General features: G+C 52.2%; 1 protein-coding gene across 19 annotated transcripts; it reads left to right on the plus strand.

Annotated features, from left to right (window-relative positions):
- Positions 1–1,774: 1,774 nt before the first annotated feature.
- Positions 1,775–11,187, plus strand: NDRG2 (NDRG family member 2; the record flags this gene model as incomplete). Of its 19 annotated transcripts, XM_081048410.1 has the most annotated exons (20): positions 1,835–1,974; positions 2,261–2,303; positions 2,733–2,797; positions 3,705–3,767; positions 3,904–3,970; positions 4,684–4,764; positions 5,106–5,147; positions 5,799–5,904; positions 6,109–6,229; positions 6,413–6,475; positions 7,406–7,466; positions 7,685–7,771; positions 7,971–8,027; positions 8,203–8,306; positions 8,797–8,841; positions 9,110–9,161; positions 9,417–9,464; positions 9,737–9,772; positions 9,924–9,975; positions 10,204–11,187. In XM_081048410.1, 15 exons carry the CDS (start codon positions 4,690–4,692, stop codon positions 10,368–10,370), a joined length of 1,116 nt encoding a protein of 371 aa, XP_080904536.1. In that variant the 3' UTR covers positions 10,371–11,187. The 19 variants fall into 19 exon arrangements, with proteins under 19 accessions (XP_080904521.1, XP_080904523.1, XP_080904538.1 ...); XM_081048395.1 differs by lacking the exons at positions 1,835–1,974; positions 3,705–3,767 and adding an exon at positions 1,775–1,821; XM_081048412.1 differs by lacking the exon at positions 2,733–2,797 and having other exon boundaries at positions 1,820–1,974.
- Positions 11,188–14,073: the final 2,886 nt, after the last annotated feature.

Raw genomic sequence — 14,073 nt, forward strand, 5'->3', positions numbered from 1 at the left:
ACTAAAACCATGATGTGGGAATGGAAATCTGATCTCCCACTCGATAAGGGTGGGGAACTATTGCCTTAGGATTTATTGTCTAAATAATTCATCTTATATAAAGATCTTTTTTTTTTTTTTTAAAGATTTTCTTGGGGAAGGGGAACAGGATTTTATTGGGGAACACTGTGTACTTCCAGGATTTTTTCCAAGTCAAGTTGTTGTTTCAATTGTAGTTATGGAGGGTGCAGCTCAGCTCCAGTTCCAGTTGCCATTGTTAGTTGCAGGGGGCGCAGCCCACCATCCCTTGCTAGAAGTAGAACCGGCAACCTTGTGGTTGAGAGCCCGCATTGCAACCAACAGCTATCCGGGAGCTCAGCGGCAGCTCAGCTCAAGGTGCCATGTTCAGTCTTAGTTGCAGGGGGCGGAGCCCACCATCCCTTGCAGGACTCCAGGAATTGAACTGACAACCTTGTGATTGAGAGCCCACTGGCCCATGTGGGAATAGAACCGGCAGCTTTCGGCTTTAGGAGCACAGGGCTCCAACCGTCTGAGCTGCCAGGCCGGCCCAAGATAAATTTTTTTGACTTGTTCTCTCTTTACACCTTCTCTGAACTATTCGAACATAAGCTTCTAGAGAGAGTATGATTAGCCTTCACATTTCTTTGAATTCCATCTGTACAGTGGTATGCCTACACAGCAGAAACTTAAAACTGTCGCTTAGTTGAAGGTATAGTTTGAAGCTGCCTCTGGATTAAGAAAAGAAAGTTAGAGAGGTTATCCTTGTTGGGCCACTTACACCAGGGCTGCGCTGGGACCTGCCCTGACAGAAAGTAACCTTATCTTAGGGCAGAAGCAGCCTCATTTCTGCCTGTAGCAGGCTGAGACCCCTAGGACTAGGAAGCAAACAGATCCCAGTGGAAATTTACCCCCTCTGGCCTGCCGCTGCGTAGGCCCCTTATCAGGTTCCCCCTGAGTCATCCTGACCTAGAGACGAATTTAGATGCTGGAACCTCCAGGTCCTTCCCTCCCCCACTCCAAGTAAGACTACTTTAGACACATCAGAGAAAGCAGCAAACAAAAGTTCTCACTCTAGACATTCTTTCTCCCCCCGTTTCAGGAGGGCTGGTGAAATCTGTCTCCTCTCCTTTATGTATTAGATCTAATTCCAGCAGATTTTCCTTGTCCAGGAGAGAGTGTTAAACTGGCATCCAGAGGGGAGAAGGGACTAGGCGAGGAGCCAGAGTGTTCAGCTTCTGTGCCAGTTTCTGGGGGAATTGTTATGAAAGGAGTGGGGGAAAGAAGTAGAGGAAACCCTGGGTGCATCAAATTAGGGAATGTAGGGGGGTCCTTTAGATTTGGGTTATTGAAAGCTGGGTTTTATCCTGACCAGTTCTCTTACTCTGGGTTACCTCCTCTCTCTTAGCCCCTCCTTCTTTCCAATAGACCCTGCCAAGTGGGGATGAAAGGGGCATTGATGTTCCTTGGATGGGAGGGGGATTGTGGGCGGGGAGGGAGGTTGTGGGGGGTAGTTCCCAGGCAGGAGGGTAATTTGGGGGTCTTGGGGGGGCAGTCTGTACTGGTGTTGCAGTTGGCAGCTTCAGTTCCATTGGCCATTGTTTCCAACTGGCCTGGCGCCCAGCCCCCAAATGGCAACTCAGGAACCAGGCTGAAGGAGAATGGGGTGGGGACCATGGGGGGGAGGGGAGCTGGAACGGGCGCAGGTGGGGAGAAATTCAATCTGGTTTCCTTTTGCCTAAGACAACTTCGAATTCCCTTAGCCACATAACTATCCCATTCAAGGTGGCCCTCCACTTAGGAGCACAGGGAGGGTGCATCTAGGTAGGAGGATGGCAGAGCAAGCGAGTCCAGGGCAGCAAACCCACCCATACCCTCAGAGAGACGGAGCAGTCCCTGAGAAACCGTCGCCTGGGCACTGCGATTCAGCTGGGCCGAGCTGGTCTCACCCTCCTTCTTTGGGCCAGACTAGGAGGGGTTAGCGCTGAAGCCACAGGGTCTCTTGAGTCCCAGCCCGGGACACTGCGTCCTCCCCAAGCCCCCACTCCACCCCCGCAGAGTTAACTCCGCCTCCGGGCCTGTTTACCCCAGAGTCAGAGCCCCTGGGGGGGGTCCCCTGGCCCCTCCCCCACCCCCCTTGGGGCCTTGACCTGGGAGTCCCCGTTGGCCATCCTCTTCCCCCCTCTTGCGATCTCCCTCTATTTATAGCGGCCCCCCGCATTCCCCGCCCCCCCTTCCCCGCCTTGTTTTCCAACTTCTCTAGGAGCAGCCGGACAGCAGGCATCGGGACGCAGCACACAGAGGAGGTACCAGGACCCTGGGCGCCCCGGAATTGGAACTCCTGCTCCCTCGACGCCCCCCCCTCCCCACTCCGTGCTGGCACACCTGCCCCTCCCAGCTGGCGAGACCCCTTCCTCCTCAGCGACGATCCCCGCCCACCTTCTCCTTCCTGAACCAGGCTCTCTTTTTCCGGGCGGGTGGAGTCGAAATCGTGGGTGTCAGCACCCTGGGTTCGTCTCCCGCTACCCGTCCCCACAAATGAGTCTGGGGGCGAAGGAAGAAGCCACAGTGCGATAGGCAGACCTAGGTCACGGGTGGGGGTGGTGTTGAGGGCGGCCGTGGGGATTCCCCGTAGGACTAAGGGATCCCTGCACACCCCACAACCCGCTGGTTGCGAGGGGATGTGTGGGGAGCGCGAGCGGAGACCGGAAGCACCCACAGTTTGCTTTTCTTAGAGTTTCCCTCCACTGCCCCCGCCCCGCACAGTCCCCCTCCCGAGCGGCAGACAGCCCAGAGCGGGGTAAGGGGGGGGGCGTGTTTACTGGGGGTCTGGGGCGGATCCGCGGGGAGCTGTCGGCCGGTGGGCGGGCTGGGGCGGGCCGGGGGCGGGTCTGTGGGGAGCCCGAGTTCGGGCGGGCCGGAGAGTCAAAGGCAAGTGAAGGTGGAAGCGCCGCGGAGGCAGCAGGTAGGGGGAGGGGCAGGCGAGGGGCTGCAGGGCCTGGCTGGCGCCAGCCCGGCCGGTGGGCGGTTTGATCCTAATCTCTGGTAGCCGACCGCTGGGGGAAGGGGCCCTCAAGGAGGGGGCGCTGGGCTGCTGCGCACAAAGACAGAGCTTCGGCGGGCGGCAGGGCGTGTTTGGGGCGTGCGCGAGGTGGTGTCCAGGGTCCAGGGCGCTGGGTGCCCGCCGCGCGAGGATGTCGGTCCCCACGCGGGCGGGCAGCGTAGGGACCAGTCCTGGGTGCTGGGCCCAGTCAGTCCCATCCCTCCTATCCATCTTTCCTGGCTGGCGCTAGGCCCTTGCGGGTCGTCAGTCAGGGGAGACTGGGAGGAGATTGTGGGACCGCCCTCCTCGCTTTTCTCCACTCGCGGGACAGGCACCGAGACTGGGTGGAGGAGAGAAGAGAAGGCACGAGGCCTTTTAAATTTTTTTTTTTAATGGCGGAGGGAAGCAGCTATGCTCTGCTAAACTCATCTCACGAGAGAGCTGTCAAAAGTTGGGGATCTCCTAGTCCCCACTTCTAGTTTGCAAATAGGAAATTGAAGCCAAGAGTAGTACTGACTGGGCCAAGGTCACACCAGTAGTTGAAGAGCCCGCGACTAGAATCCAGAGGTTTTGACACCAGCCACGCACCTTTCTCTACATCAGCATTTCCTAATTTCCTGGCTCCAGCCTGGGCTTGATACCTGCTCTCCATGTTGCCCCGCAGGCCCTTCCAGCCTGTATTGGTTCTAGCCGAAGCCTAGAGAAGACGTCTTCACTGGAATCAGGGGTACAGATGGGGGAGGGTTAGTGACCTGGGGAGGGTTGGTGATTCAGGTAGTCCAGGTCTTGGCTGAGGCTTTCTGTCCCTAAAAGACCCAGAGTCTGTCTCCCAGGTCATTCACCTCATTGCCTTGTTTTCTCAGACCCCAGAGCCAGAAGCAGTGAGAACCCTGACCCCTAACCCCACTGCATCCAGCCAATAGGAGCCCAGTAAGTGACCCCACCCCCAGACTGCAGGCTCTTGACTGTGTGTGTCTGCAGGCATACTCTGCTCCTCACCGGCCCCACTAATATTGAATGTATGCTAATTTATTCACAGGGGGGAGGGACAGCCTTGGGAAGAAGGGAGACTTTGGGTCAGTTGGGCACAGATGTCCCTTGTCCCTCTTTTCTTGTTTCCCCCTCCCCCTCTTGGTCATGTTACTCAGGTCATTTTTAGCCCCTTTCCTTTTGAGCTGCTGACCTTGGGGCTTTAGTTGAAGGTTACAGTCAGTTGTGAACTTGCAGTACCCTCCCTTAGTATTTTTGGAGTACTCAGTCACTGAGCCACGATTTCACCCCCTACCTAACTGGGAGTGTGGGGCGGCCCTTTAATATAACTGGACCTGCAGGTGCTGCCCCACCCTGATATTTACATCCAGAATAGGGGAGGAGGGTCTGGAGGTGTGGGTGTTGAGGGAAACAGTGGGGATGGCCAGTGGGAGGAGAAGTGCTGTCCTTGTTCTTGTTCCACAACTCCTCCTCCTAGTGGCCTGGACATGGAGCTGGAGCAGGAAAGGCTTTCTGAGTCCTGGAGTCATCTTCAGCTCCTGGGGCCCCCTGCACCCTGCATTGTCCTGTCCTGAGAAAGGAAGCAGGTATTCAGGGAGATGTGGAAGTGTAGAGACAACCGCCCCGATCTCAGTGTTTCCTTACCCTGCCAGGCCACCATGGCGGAGCTGCAGGAGGTGCAAATCACGGAGGAGAAGCCGCTGTTGCCAGGGCAGACACCTGAGGTGGCCAAGGTTATTAGCTACCCTCTGATTCCCAGGCCCAAATTCCAGACCTCCAAGCATCCCCTTCATTGCCTACCTTTCCAAATCCATAATCTCATTCTAACCCACACCCCTACTTTCTCCACCTGTGCCCAAGTTTCTCTCCCCATGTACCACAATTTGGAGTCCAGGCCTTTGTCATGCCACTGTACTAATCTTCATCCTTTCCATGTCTTTTGTTGTCATCTCTTCCTGTCTTTGATCTCTTGGTCTCTTTACCTACCTCTCTTTATCTGTGTCTATCTCTCCATCTGTGACATTACATGGCTGTGTGTTTCTGTGTGGATCTGTCTGTGTGTGTCTCTCTCCAGGAGGCTGAGTTAGCTGCCCGAATCCTCCTGGACCAGGGACAGGTAACAGCTTGGGGCAGTCCCAGGGTGGGAGGAGGGGCTCTCCTCTCCCTCAGGAAAGAGAGACCCTCCCATTACCTGACTCTTCTGTCTGCTTTCTTCTATTCCTGTCCTTTCCTAGCCCCATCTCTCCCCTTTCCTTCCCTTTTCGCTTTTTAGAGTTCCTTGATGCTCTCCAATCTTTCATTATTCTTTTCCACGCTCAAAAATCATCTTCCACTTTCATATTTACCTAAACTAAATTCTTGCTGAACCTGTTTCTAATACAGTGGTACCTTGGTTTTTGAACGTCTCCGTTGATGAACATTTCGGTTTACAAACACTGTACGTTTTATGGATCTGTGGTATTATTAGATAGTAAAATTGATGCTAAATTCGCAGTTTTAGGGGTCTGGATTTTAAAGGTTTGGAACGGATTAATCCATTTTGCATTACTTTCTACGGGGAAACTATGCCTTGGTTTTCGAACGTTTCAGAACTTGAACGGTCTTCCAGAACGGGTTACGTTCGAAAACCTAGGTGGCACTGTATTTTGTTCTCTTTTCCTCTCTTTGCCCCTCCCCCCACACCAACTCCCCAACTTTTATGGAGGTCCCCCTTCTGCCTCTTTTCCTCTCAGTAACTCCTACCTGATGGTGACCTATTTTCCTGCAGACTCACTCTGTGGAGACACCTTATGGCTCTGTCACTTTTACTGTCTATGGCACCCCCAAACCAAAACGTCCAGCGATACTCACCTACCATGATGTGGGACTCAACTGTAAGGATCTTCACTTCCCCTCCCACCCCTTTTGGGAAGAGGCTGGGGGAAGGGTCCGCATGGGCAGGAAGGGAGCCATGTGGCATGTCAAGGAGAAGTTCTCTCCTAGTCTGATTATGGCATGAAAGAAAGAGGGTGGTTTCTGACTTGGGGAGACTTTCCCCTGTCTGATTCTACTGTTGGGGTGATGGGAATTCTCTTTAGATAAATCTTGCTTCCAGCCGCTGTTTCAATTCGGGGATATGCAGGAAATCATTCAGAACTTCGTGCGGGTTCATGTGGATGCTCCTGGGATGGAAGAGGGGGCTCCTGTATTCCCTGTGGGGTGAGAATTAGCTCCCTTCCTCCTCATCAGACTGTGAGGTACAGGGCAGATGTGGGGAAGATTGGACCAGGGGAGGAGGAAAGGGAAGGCAGTGGTGATTCTGCGACAGGACGAGTAGGACACCCTAAAGAGGGGACAGTGGGGGCAGGTTGGTATTTTCCTTAAGATTGCTCTCTTCCCCAGATATCAGTACCCGTCTCTGGACCAGCTTGCGGACATGATCCCTTGCGTCCTGCAGTACTTAAAGTAAGAAGCCTGGGGATCCCTTCAAACCAGAGTTCTGTTTTCAGCACAACGTGGCCCTTCAAACTCCTATGTCCACCAGGGTTCCTGCGCGAGTTTTGGTCTGTGGCTTAGATGTATCCTTCCTTCTCTATGCTGCCAACCTGCTTGTTGAGAGGAAGGAGAGTGGGTTTGGAAAACTGACTTGCGTCAGCCGAGTAGCCCTAATAGAAGACAGAAAAAGGAAGGGGCTATGTGAGGCCCTGCCTCAGGCTGAGGAGGGATCAGAAAGCTAGAGAGGAAGAGGGGGTGACATAATCCCTGAGGAACCAGACAGACCTGTCTCTGTTCTTCTGTTCCTCCCACTCCCCCTCCATACGCACACCTGGGAGCTGGGAGCCCTGTGTGCAAACGAGAGTGGGAGAAGGAAGGGAAAGCCGGGCAAGGCCTCCTTGGTATGTACGTGGGGCACTGATGACTCCTGGGCTCTGTCTTTGGCTTGGCTTTTCCTGGACGCCAGAGCCCCAGGCAGCTCTGGTTCACCTCTTTGGCTCTCTGGAACCCCACTCTTCCTGTTGTTCACTGAAGTTGTGTTTTGTTTGTTCTTTACATCTTGCTTAGAATTCCCTCCTTCTCAGTTCCTTCCTCTAGAGGAACCAGGAATTAAAACAGAACAAGTTGAACTAGCTGCAGAAAACAGAATGGACAAAGAGTTAGCTAGGAAGACAGTATCTGGTGTGTTGGTGGATGGGTGTTTCTTTTTAAGACGCTAACTCTCCGAGAGAGCTGGAGAAAGACTTTAGGGCCCTACACTAACTACCAGTGTCAGTTTTTGAGCTCCTTGGCAGGTCCCTTTCTGTCTTTGTGCCTGTGGCCTTAGGAAAGAGGGTGAGTAGTTTGGAAAGTCAAAGTTTTGGACATCGGGGCCCATTAGACATACTTTCCCTTTTACAGTTTCTCCACAATAATTGGAATTGGTGTTGGAGCCGGAGCCTACATCCTGTCACGATATGCTGTAAGATCTAAAAACCACCCGATGAGGGAAAGTCAGGTCTAAGGCCGATGGCAGGCTGATTAAGAGAATACTGTTTGCTAGTGTGTGTTTGGCGGGAGGACGTAGGTGCCAGGGTGGAGAGGGAAGCCCCGTGGCAGCCTAAGAGTGGGTGGAACTCAGTGGGGAGGGGAGATGGCCATGCACCGCCTCTGATTTCCCTTCCTTCTGCTGCCCTTCAGCTTAACCACCAGGATTCAGTCGAGGGACTTGTCCTCATCAACATTGATCCCAATGCCAAGGGTTGGATGGACTGGGCAGCCCACAAGGTTTGGAGGGGCTTGTGTGCTGAGATCTAGGGTAGGGGTTCTCTTATATAGGTCCAGTTAGGCTCTACCAGTATAACTGGTAGATAGGCCTGTGAACTTCAAAGAGGGCGGCATAGAGCAGGAAAGAAGCTGTGTCACTTTGCCTGGGTCTCTTCTCCCCATAATGTCCTGAGCTTTCTCACCTGCCCTTTCCTTATAGCTTACAGGCCTTACCTCTTCCATTTCGGAGATGATCCTTGGACATCTTTTCAGCCAGGTAAGTGTTTGTGGAAGATGGAGGAAGAAGAGGGGACCAGCAGGGACTTGAATGTTTGGGGTGAATTCCTTAGCTGGGACAGGATATGCGGAGGGAAGAAGGCTTGTCTCTTCACATCCAGTAACTGTTGGCTTCTCTTCCCAACCCTGATTTTTCTTTCCTTTCTTTGTTTCAGGAAGAGCTGTCTGGAAATTCTGAGTTGATACAAAAGTATAGAAATATCATTACACATGCTCCCAATCTGGAGAACATTGAACTGTACTGGAACAGCTATAACAAGTGAGTGGGCAGTGTGTGTGTGCGTGTGCATGTGAAAGCAATGTAGAAGCAGTGGCTGGGGGTGATGGGGAGGCAGAGAGGAGGAGAGGAAAGTCCAGAAGGTACACGGTGTGCAAGGAGGGCGGGATTTGCTGTACACCTGGGGCAGCTGCAGGACAGGCCCAGAAAGAGGAATTGTGAGGAGCTGTCTGTCCCCCTTTCTCCTATTTCCTTCCCTTGCAGTTTTGGGTTCCCAGAAGTGAGATGATGGTCTGTCCTGTGCCCTTCCTACCATTCACCCCGCTCTGACCAGGGACCTGGGGCACAGTGTCTATAGGGATTATGGTTGAGGCCTGCCTGTTACCTTCCCCTTTGGTTCCCACTTTTAATCACCAATATTTGATTGTAGTTTCTGGCAGGAAGATAGCTTCCTCATGGGGGAGATACTTTATATCTGGATGGATAACATTGCTTGCCTAAAATTCCTACTCCTCTTTTAACCTTTCTCTAGCCGTCGAGACCTGAACTTTGAGCGTGGAGGTGATATCACTCTCAAGTAAGACTTTAAGAGCTAGAGCTTTGCCTCTCTCCCTGGATCTTCCCTAGGTGCTTATATCCTTTAGAAGGAGAGTCTTTTGCCAGGCAATTTTCTTGTCCCCTCCCGCTCCATCCCACTTAACAAATCACCACCCACTAGGTCTTCTGCCTTTGAATCCTCTTGGTGAGGTCAGAGGAGCCAGACATTTTTCCAGCTGCTCTTCGGGAAGGAGGTGGGTGAGAGAACGCCAGGGCTCACCACCTCCTCCTCGACCCTGTGCCTCTAGGTGCCCTGTGATGCTGGTGGTAGGAGACCAAGCACCCCATGAAGATGCAGTGGTCAGTAGGGAATTTGGGGGTGGGTGAGGGAGGTTTGGAGTCCTAGGGTGGTGGTAAGAGGGGTATCTTGCCAAGAGGCAAGCTCAGTTTGGGACAGGGAGAGTAACTTTGGTACGTGAGAGATTGATGCCTGGTAAAAAGGAAATGGGTAGGGGGTTGATAGGAAAGGAACTGGGGTCTGCGTTGGTAGGTCCTTTGGACGGGAGGGGCCACAGGGACTGTGACCTCATTCATTCAAATTCCTACTTACTCCAGGTGGAATGTAACTCCAAGCTGGACCCCATCCAGACCTCTTTCCTCAAGGTCAGTCACCCTACTCCATGCCCAGCCTGACTCCTGTCCAGAGCCATAGATCCTGAATCCTAGATTCAGCTTCCAGGCCTAGGCCTCTAGGGTCCTGCCTGGGAGCCAGTGCAATGCACGAAGTAAAAACAAAAACAAACAAACAAACAAAACCCAATAAAACGAAAATCCCCTCTGGGGAAGCAGGGAAGAGAGACCCTTTTCTGCCTCCCAGCCTGGCTCACTTTATTCATGTGTGTATCACTTTTTTGGGGCGGCTCTCTCCTGAACAGATGGCCGACTCTGGAGGTCAGCCCCAGCTGACTCAGGTGAGTACCCCTGCCATCCGTGGGATGGGATATTAGTGGCACTGGACTACACACCCTTTGCCATACACCCCGTCCCCAACCTGCCAGGGCCTGGGGCTCCAGCGCAGCTCCTAACCTCACCTGTCTCCCTCTTCTCTTCTTACTTCCACAGCCAGGCAAGCTGACCGAGGCCATCAAGTACTTCCTGCAAGGCATGGGCTACAGTGAGTATGGGGGTCAGAGGCTATCATGAGGACGAGGGATTGCTACATAGGAGGAAGGTTGGCCACTGAGGGGAGGAAGCATTTTAGGCTAATTCGTGGACTTAACCACCATCTGTCAAATCAAGCTCATTGACTCCTTGGTCCCGTTTGTAACGCTCGTCTCCACCCAAGCAGCCCACTCTGAGTTGCCTCCTCTCTGACTGCCTACTTATCCTTCTCTCTCCACAGTGGCCTCCTCCTGCATGACTCGCCTGTCCCGTTCTCGCACGGCCTCCCTGACCAGTGCGGCATCCTTTGATGGCAACCGGTCCCGCTCTCGCACCCTGTCCCAGAGCAGCGAGTCTGGGACGCTCCCTTCAGGGCCCCCAGGGCACACCATGGAGGTCTCCTGTTGAGTGGCCCTTGTTGCCCTCGTGTGGGACCCACCCTCACCTCCCCCAGCACTAACCTGGGAGGTGCATAGGGCACTGGGCCAGAGTGAGCAAGGGAAGATGGGCAGATCATGTGGGGACATGACCTTGATCTTTGATTGCTTCCCTAACCTTGACCTCTAACTTGTGATTCCTCTCAGCTGAGAGAGAGATCCTAATATCTCTTAGGGACCCAGACCCCTAAATGATCCCTTTCCCTCATTCTTGTGTTAAGGCGGAGAGGGCATGTGTCCTCTCTCCCTAATCTAGGTGTCTGTAGATGAGGGATAAGAGGTTGCTGTAGTTGCCCATGGTGACTCCCCCAGACTCTCCCTACTCATCCCATTGCAAGGATAGGGCTGGGTCTCCATTCACCAAAGCGGACATGGCTTCTCATTAACCCTCAGGTCTCTGAAGGGTATGGGCCTAAATGAATGTGTCAGGGGAGGCTTGCTGCTGGGTTAGTTGTCCTCAGGATGTGAGAGAAACATCCAGTGTGTGAATGGAAGTTGGACTGGGAGGTGGTGGGCCATGAACAAGTTTGAGGAAAGGACTGGAGCTGAGGCAATAGGAGGGGGCCTGGGGCCACTGGCTGCACTAACTTTGGTAGCTATTGAGACAGAGTGTGTCTAGAGTGGGAAGCGGGTAGGAACCAAGCTGGGGCAGGGCTGCTTAGGGCTTGGCATAGGAGTGGAAAGGGCTACCTTGGGGCTCTGACCACAGTGTGTTATGTGTGGAAGGTGCTCTCCTGTCTCCCACAACTTCTGCTGTAACAATAAACTGTAGAGGAATCTGATCACCATTATTTGTCTGAATATGCCTGCGTCGTGCCCCTTTCCCACCCTCTTCCTGACCAACTCTCACATTCTCTTCTCAAAGTGACATAAGCCATGGGAGGGGGCCCGGAGAGCATAGACACTTCACAAAATGTGACGACATAATACCTATTCAGTAGATTGGTGTTGTCCTTGATATTGGTAGTACCTTCACGTCTTGGGAGAGGAACTACTGAGATCTTAGAAGACTTCCATATCAGATACTGAGAAATGCATAGGATTTCAGAGACGTCACCAACATCATGATCTTAAAGCCGGAAGTACAGAAAGCTGAAGTGCCCAAGGACATCTCGTGACCCACCTTCCTGCAGGATCCTCCAGGGGGTCACCTGGATTCCATTTTAGGCGACCCCAGGGCGTTGGGAGTCAGTACAATCAGCAGACAAGGACTCATCCAGTTACTGGAAGGGGTGGGTTGTTCATAGTTCATCCCCATCTAAAGGCTCCTTCAGATGAGTCCCAGCAGCAAAGAGGGTTTCCTGTCAGGAATTCCTCCTCCCCAATGAATCCAAGATTTGGGGAGTTAGACTGTCGTTCTCTGAGAAGTTTTCAAGTATGAACAATAATCATCAAGAGGACTTGATATTTTGTGGCTGTTGCAGGCTGATTCTGGGGCTCTTGGCGCACAAGTAAAATGAAACGGTACTTTATAGCGTTATTGGCTGGAGGACTGTGGGTGGAGTATTACAAGGTCATTTGCCAGATTATAGAAATGCCACAGGCAATTATACATTTTCCTCAGTGAAACTGAGCTGACGACTAATGCAGCTCGATGTCCAGTGCTGACACACTGACATGGAAGTAGAGCCTGGAACGTGTTCGTGGTGCTTGAGCATTTCCTCACTCTCAGGGCCGAGTCTATTGTAAATGCAGTTGGCGAGGATCAGAGAGGGTGAGGCTGTCACTGCGTAATAGCTGCGCCTTCTGGAAGGGAAGGCGGGTCTTAGCACATCCACCTGCACAGATAACACTGTTAACAGGGGAATCTTCAGAAGAGGGAGAGAACCTCATTTTTGTGCACATACGTGAGTGCGTGATATGTACCTGTCATGGAGGTGGTGTGTGAAATGGGTGGTGATCATGTGTGTCTCTCCTGCAGACGTCCATAGGTAAGAAACCCAGAGTTAGGTGGAGGGAGAGATGCTCTCTACTGGCAGCGAGGGTGGGGTTTGCTGCCCTTGTCTGACCTCTACTTTGTTGGTCCTGGACAATTCAGAAGAGCCCATGGGGATGCAGTGCCCCCCTGTGGTAGCCCTGGTTCTTCCTAACTTTCCCCAGCTCCCAGTTCCCTCTCTAAATCTCCCATGTTCTTTGTGCTTCTACACAGTAGCTACATAGGGAGGGCCTGATTCCGTGGCCTGTGGCTCCTGCCCACCCTCAAGGTCAGAGCTCAGAGGCTCAGAGGAGAGGTGGGGTGACTTCACAGAAGCTGACCCACAAACCCCACTTTTTGTCTCTGCTTCAGGCTTAGGCCTCCTGGTTCTCTCTTCCTCTCGTTCTCAAGGAATGTGCTCCCCCGACTTTAGGGACAGAAGTCCAGGAGAGCTAAGAGAGGATTCCATGGGAAGGAGAATAAGAAGGAAGAATACAGTGACGCGAGCCTTGTGGTGTCAGCGTGAAAATTGTGGAACTCATGAAGAGATTTTCAAGGGTAGTTCTCTGAAGGTCCACAAACAGTGGAACTGTAGCAGGAGGGATGGATAAATACAAAGTAAAAGCAGAATGCATTGTATATTTGACATTCAATGAATGGAAAGATAGTAACTCAGAACAAAATTGAAATAAACAGGAAATAATCGAAACTGGAGTCTAAGCATTCTCACAGACTGGGGCCTGGGGCACCCCTGTGTGCACCCCTTTTGCTTCACCTTTGTGAGTGGCCAAGGGCTCCTCCCATAGTTCACTGGGGGAGTGTGAGGGTACCTGGTAGGTTGGCACACCCACACGTACCAACCCACTCCAATTCTGGCCACTTCCTTGTAATTTGTCAACCAGAGCCAGGAGCCAGGGACTAAGTCCTACGGTGAGGGAGGCAAGACCCTGGAAAACTGTCCTCCAGGGGAGGGGTAAAGCGGAACGAATTATCTCAGAAGAGTTCATTGGGAGCTCCTTGAGTTTTGTTCCTGGTTGTATCTTGTTCTCTGACTGCCCACCCTGCTCCGGAATAGTTGCTAATCTCTGGTTTCTCTCTGATGCTGTTCCCCATCTTCCTGTCTTCACAGATTGTCATCTTACAACTGCAGTACCCAAATCCAACCCTCGGGAGCAGAGGAAAGATGGGGAGTTCCAAAGGATTGCTTCAGAGAGCCATTTATTGGTGCAAAAATGGAAACCTGACTCTAGGCGGAAGGGCTCTTCTTCTGATGTCATTTTTTCCCCTATTTAAATATATTTAAAAAAATGTGTGGGGTGTAGAATGAGGGGTGAAGGGGCACAGGGTTTAAGGAGACTTGAAAACTGTTCCACATAAATTCACTTGTGACTATTCCAATGAGCTTCTCATCTCTTATGCTTTTTACCATCCTACATATCTTCTCTCCTATTTTTATTTTTCAACTCTCATGATTCTAATTGTTTTCAGTTACATCCTGTCTCTCAAGGCTAAATCAGGGTGTACTCCTGATTCTGGCTTCCAGTCACCACACCCCAGCTAACTCAGCTCTCCCTCCTGTCCTGTGGTTCTCGTGCCTGTGATTTCATCTTTCCTTGTTTCAATCTCATAGAAAACTACACTCATCTTCTGCTTTCTTATAGCCCTCTCTGCCTCTTTGCTGGGGAATCCTATTCTCTGAAAATGATTAAGATTGTTTCTTTTCCTGATACTGATTTCTCTCTATGGAGCCATTCTCTAG

This window comes from Rhinolophus hipposideros, assembly GCF_964194185.1.
Source record: "Rhinolophus hipposideros genome assembly, chromosome: 5".
Lineage (NCBI taxonomy): Eukaryota > Metazoa > Chordata > Mammalia > Chiroptera > Rhinolophidae > Rhinolophus > Rhinolophus hipposideros.